The 4,815-nt window shown below is 70.6% G+C and overlaps 1 protein-coding gene across 1 annotated transcript in view; it reads left to right on the top strand.

Moving 5' to 3' along the window:
- Positions 1-267: 267 nt before the first annotated feature.
- Positions 268-4,815, top strand: part of LOC114070480 (probable carboxypeptidase X1) — a 10,442-nt gene continuing 5,894 nt past the window's right edge. Inside the window, exons 1-10 of the mRNA XM_027907921.1 lie at positions 268-793; positions 1,434-1,547; positions 1,661-1,770; positions 1,923-2,062; positions 2,170-2,254; positions 3,240-3,390; positions 3,582-3,670; positions 3,786-3,909; positions 4,274-4,470; positions 4,541-4,762. Coding sequence (XP_027763722.1) covers positions 268-793; positions 1,434-1,547; positions 1,661-1,770; positions 1,923-2,062; positions 2,170-2,254; positions 3,240-3,390; positions 3,582-3,670; positions 3,786-3,909; positions 4,274-4,470; positions 4,541-4,762 — 1,758 coding nt within the window. The remainder of the gene's footprint in view (positions 794-1,433; positions 1,548-1,660; positions 1,771-1,922; positions 2,063-2,169; positions 2,255-3,239; positions 3,391-3,581; positions 3,671-3,785; positions 3,910-4,273; positions 4,471-4,540; positions 4,763-4,815) is intronic.

Genomic DNA, 4,815 nt, shown 5'->3' with positions numbered 1-4,815 from the left:
TCGAGGGCACGGCTCACACGGGGGGAGCGGGACAGTTTAACGGGGCGGGGAGGGCGGGGGTCCCGGACAGGGAGCGGGTGGGGTGGGGGCAGGGGATGGACACGGAACCGGCGGGGGTCCCGGGCAGGGGGCGGGCAGGATGCGGGAGGGGGTCCCGGCCAGGCGGGAGTGGGCGGGGGGCGCGGGAGGCGGGGAGGGGCGGGGAAGGGCCGGGATGGGCAGGAGCGGGACCGGCAGGAGCGGGCAGGGACAGGCAGGGCCGCGGCCATGCCGGGGGTGCCCCTCGCCCCGCTGCTGCTGCTGCTCCTGCTGAACCCCCCACCGCCCCCTGCCCGGGCAGCGCCCCCCGCCCGCACCACCCCCCGCCCCCGCGGGCTACCGACCCCCCCCGCCCAGCCCACGAGGGTGGGCACGGCGGCAGGACCCCCCAAAGACGGCGGAGGGTCCCCCCCGAGGGGCACCACGGCCGCCCCCTCAAGAGGCTCCGGGACCCAATCCCCCAAAGGCGGCGGGGGGTCCCCCCCAAAGGGCACTGCGGCGGGACCCCCCAAAGGCGGAGGGGTGTTCCCCCAGAGGGGCACCACGGCCGCCCCCCCGAGGGCCATCACGTCGGGACCCCCCAAAAGCAGCGGAGTGTCCCCTGCAAGAGGCACCACGACGGGCCCCCCCAAGGGCAGCGGGGGGTCCCCCCCGACGGGCACCCCGGTAACCCCCTCGCGGGGCAGCGGGACGGCCCCCAGCCCCGGCCCCTCCCGGCGCGGGGGGCTGCGGGAGGGGGACCCCGCGGCCACAGGTAGGAGTTGGGGGGCTGAGGCTGAGCTGGGGCGGGGGGTGAGCACACGGGGGTGTGTGGGGGTGTGCACAGCGTGTGTGTGCAAGGCCGCGTGCACAGGGATGTGTGAGTGTGTCTGTATGTGTGTGTGTGTGCACAGGGACGCGTGTGTGTGTGTGTGTGCGCGTGTGTACATGGCGGTGTGTGCACACGTGTGCGTGTACATGTGTGTGCACAGAGCTCTGTGTGTGTACATGGCTGTGTGCGTGTGTGTGTGTGTGTGCACAGGGCTGTGGAGGGAGGGGTTTTAGGGCTGTGTGTGCACTCGGCCGTGGGAGGGCGAGCACACGCGTGGACACGGACACGCGTGGGGAGGGGGTGTCTGTGCACCGAGCACTCCCAGGGGGGGCGAGGGTGGGGAAGAACGGGGGGTGCCTGGAGGGGGTGATGGGGTGCTGAGGGGGCGTCATTTGAGGAGGGGGGGACAATGCCGTGCCAGGCTCTGGGGGTGCCCCTGCCCTATATGGGGTGGTCGGGGGAGGCTGCACGTGTTGTGCCCAAGCCCCCCCCCCCCCCCCCCCCCCCGGGGGGCCCCGGGCCCCCCCCCCCCCCCCCCCCCCCCCCTGCCCTGGGGTCCCTGTGCACCACCCCCTCCCTCCAGCCCCGGCCCCAAAGGTGGCGATGAGGAAGAAGAAGGTGGTGAGGAAGGTGGTGGTGAGGAAGAAGGTGGTGAGGAAGAAGAGGCCGAAGGCTCCGGCCGCCCCACAGGAGCCCCGTACGTGCCCTGGGGGAAGGGGGGGGGAGGCACGGCAGGGACTCCACCCTTAGAGTGTGGGGGTCCCGGCCACGCAGGAAGGGGGTCACTGTGTGACTCCCCCCTCCCCACAGCGTGCCCCCCACTAGGGCTGGAATCGCTGCGGGTGGAGGACACGCAGCTCCACGCGTCCAGCCACAAGCGGCCCGGGCTGGGCGCCCACCGGGGCCGGCTCAACATCCAGGTACACCCCACCCCACCCCACCGCACCCCACGCACGCCCCCCGCCCCCTCCGGGGGCGGGGGGCGTGCGTGGGGTGCGGTGGGGTGGGGTGCTCGCGTGGTGCGGGTCACCTGGCGAGGGTCATCCCCACGTTTTCCCCCCCCTGATCGCAGTCGGGGCTGTACGACGGGGACCCGTTCGACGGCGGGTGGTGCGCGGGGCGGGAGGACGCGGCGCAGTGGCTGCGGGTGGACGCGCGGCGCCTCACCCGCTTCACCGGAGTGGTCACGCAGGGCCTCAACTCCATCTGGACGTAAGGGGGACGGGGGGTTTGGAAGGGTAAGGTGGGGCGGAGGGGGGGTGGGACATCCTCTCCCTCTTCCCCGCCCCTCGACCGTGTCCATCCCCCCCCCCGCGCAGGTACGACTGGGTGACGTCCTACAAGGTGCAGGTCAGCAACGACTCCCACGCGTGGGTGCCGAGCAGGAACGGCTCTGAGGAGGCGGTGGGTGCTCGTGGGGGGGAAGGAAAGGAAAAGGGTTAACCATACTGGGTTAACTATGGTGGATTAACCACGCTGGAGAGGGAGTTAACCATGCTGGAGAGGGGGTTAACCTTGCTGGGTTAACCATGGCAGGAGGGTTAACCATGCTGGGTTAACCATGCTATAGAGGGGGTTAACCATGCTGGGTTAACTATGGTGGATTAACCATGCTGGAGAGGGGGTTAACCTCGCTGGGTTAACCATACTGGGTTAACTATGCTGGGTTAACCATGTTGGGTTAACCATGCTGGAGAGGGGGTTAACCTCACCGGATTAACCATGCTGGGTTAACCATTCTGGAGAGGGAGTTAACCATGCTGGGTTAACCACGCTGGGTTAACCGCACCAGGTGAGTTAACAGCGCCAGGTGGGGAAACCATCCTGGGGTGAACCTCCCTGGCTGGGTGAGCCACCCCGGGGTAGCCGTGCCAGCTGGCACCAGGCCCTGGGCTCTGTTGCCCTTGGCCTTCCCACCTCGGGCACCCTCCAGCACTTCCCCCCGGAACAAAGGCTGCTTGTCCCTGGGGCCGCCCTGGCTGGGGCCCAGGAACCCCCTGGGCACGTGCCAACCCCTCTGGGCACACCCGTGTGCGTGCGTGGCACCGGGTGGCACGGCCGTGCCCAGGGCTGAGGGCAGCAGCCTGGAGCTGGAGTGGCTTTGGGGTCCCTGTGCCAGGGAGGGTTTGGGGGTCCCTGTGCCAGAGCCATGTCAGAGTCGGGTTTGGGGGGCCGTGTGCCCACCCCTGGGGTCCGTCCCCCCGTGGGGTGGCAGGTTCTGGGGGCCAGAGAGGCACAAGCACCCCAGCCCCTGCGGCCCCGTTGGGCTCACCCTCCTCAGCGGTGTGTGCCCCTCCTCGGGGGCTGGCGGGGCTCCTGTCACCCCTTGGCCCCGAGGGGCAGCTCTGTGCCACCCCCGGGCCCCCTGGCACACCCCTGTGCCCCCCAGGTGTTCCCCGGGAACAAGGACCCCGAGACGCCGGTGCTGAACCTGCTGCCCACGCCCCTGGTGGGGCGGTTCCTGCGCATCAACCCGCAGAGCTGGTTCCCCAACGGCACCATCTGCCTGCGGGCGGAGGTGCTGGGCTGCCCCCTGCCCGGTGGGTACCGCGGGGCGCCTGGGGGTGCCCCCTGCCCCGGGGGTGCCCTGTGGGTCCCCTCACCCCGCCCCACCAGTGCCCAGCATGGCACACGCCGCCTGGGCCATCCCCAGGGGCGGGGGCTGGGCTGTCCCCAGGGTCTCTGACCGTGTCCCCTCCGTGTCCCCTCCGTGCCCACCCGGCTCCCCCAGACCCCAGCGATGCCTACGCCTGGCACAGCCAGGCCCCGCCCGCCTCCGACCTGGATTTCCGCCACCACAACTACAAGGAGATGAGAAAGGTGCCAGTCCTGGGGGGGGCGGGGTTTGGGGGTGGATCTCCGTGTCCCTGGTGTGGGGCAGGGGGTCTGTGTTGTGTCCCCCCCCCGCAGTGCCCCTGACGCCGTTTCCCCCCAGCTGATGAAGCGGGTGAGCGAGGAGTGCCCCGACATCACCCGCGTGTACAGCATCGGGCACAGCTCCCGCGGCCGCCGCCTCTACGTCATGGAGATCTCCGACCACCCCGGGCAGCACGAGCTCGGTGGGGACAGGGGGACACCTCCACTGGGGACAGAGCAGGGCCACGGGGACACCCAGGCTGGTGCTTGGATGGGGATGGACTGGGACAAGAACACCCAGGCTGGGGACAGGGTGGCTGGGGACACCCAGGCTGGTGCTGGATGGGGATGGGGTGGCTGGGAATGCCCAGGATGGGGATGGGGTGGCTGGGAACACCCAGGCTGGTGCAGGGAGATGGGCACAGTCCCCAGGGATGTCCAGGATGGGGACAGGGTGGGTGGGGATGCCCAGGATGGGGATGGGGGGTGCTGGGACACCCAGGCTGGCACAGGGCACAGAGGGCAGGGGTGGCCGTGCCCCCTCAGCCACGCCCCCGTGCCTGGCAGGGGAGCCGGAGTTCCGCTACGTGGCCGGGATGCACGGGAACGAGGTGCTGGGCCGGGAGCTGCTGCTCAACCTCATGGAATACCTGTGCCGGGAATTCCGGAGGGGCAACCCCCGCGTGGTGCAGCTGGTCACGGACACCCGGATCCACCTGCTGCCCTCCATGAACCCCGACGGATACGAGACCGCCTACGAGCTGGTAGGGACGGGGGCCGGGACCCCCGGGGGCTGCCCCGGGGCCCATCTCAGCACCCCCGGTGCCCCCCCAGGGCTCGGAGCTGGCGGGCTGGGCCATGGGCCGCTGGACCTACGAGGGCATCGACCTCAACCACAACTTCGCCGACCTGAACACGGCGCTGTGGGACGCCGAGGACAACGACCTGGTGCCCCACGAGTTCCCCAACCACTACATCCCCATCCCCGAGTACTACACCCTGGCCAACGCCACGGTGAGCCCCCTCGAGCCCCCACCGTCCCACGCTGATGCCGTGGTGAGCCCCCCCATAGCCCCCCAAACTTCCCTTCCTCCCACTCCAATGCCAGG

The sequence above is a fragment of the Empidonax traillii genome, unplaced genomic scaffold, assembly GCF_003031625.1.
Source record: "Empidonax traillii isolate 1590-97213 ecotype Southwest subspecies unplaced genomic scaffold, ASM303162v1 scaffold1574:size89603, whole genome shotgun sequence".
Classification (NCBI taxonomy): Eukaryota; Metazoa; Chordata; class Aves; order Passeriformes; family Tyrannidae; genus Empidonax; species Empidonax traillii.
The sequence above is the reverse complement of the archived record's forward strand: the minus strand, read 5'-3'. Positions and strand labels throughout refer to the sequence as shown.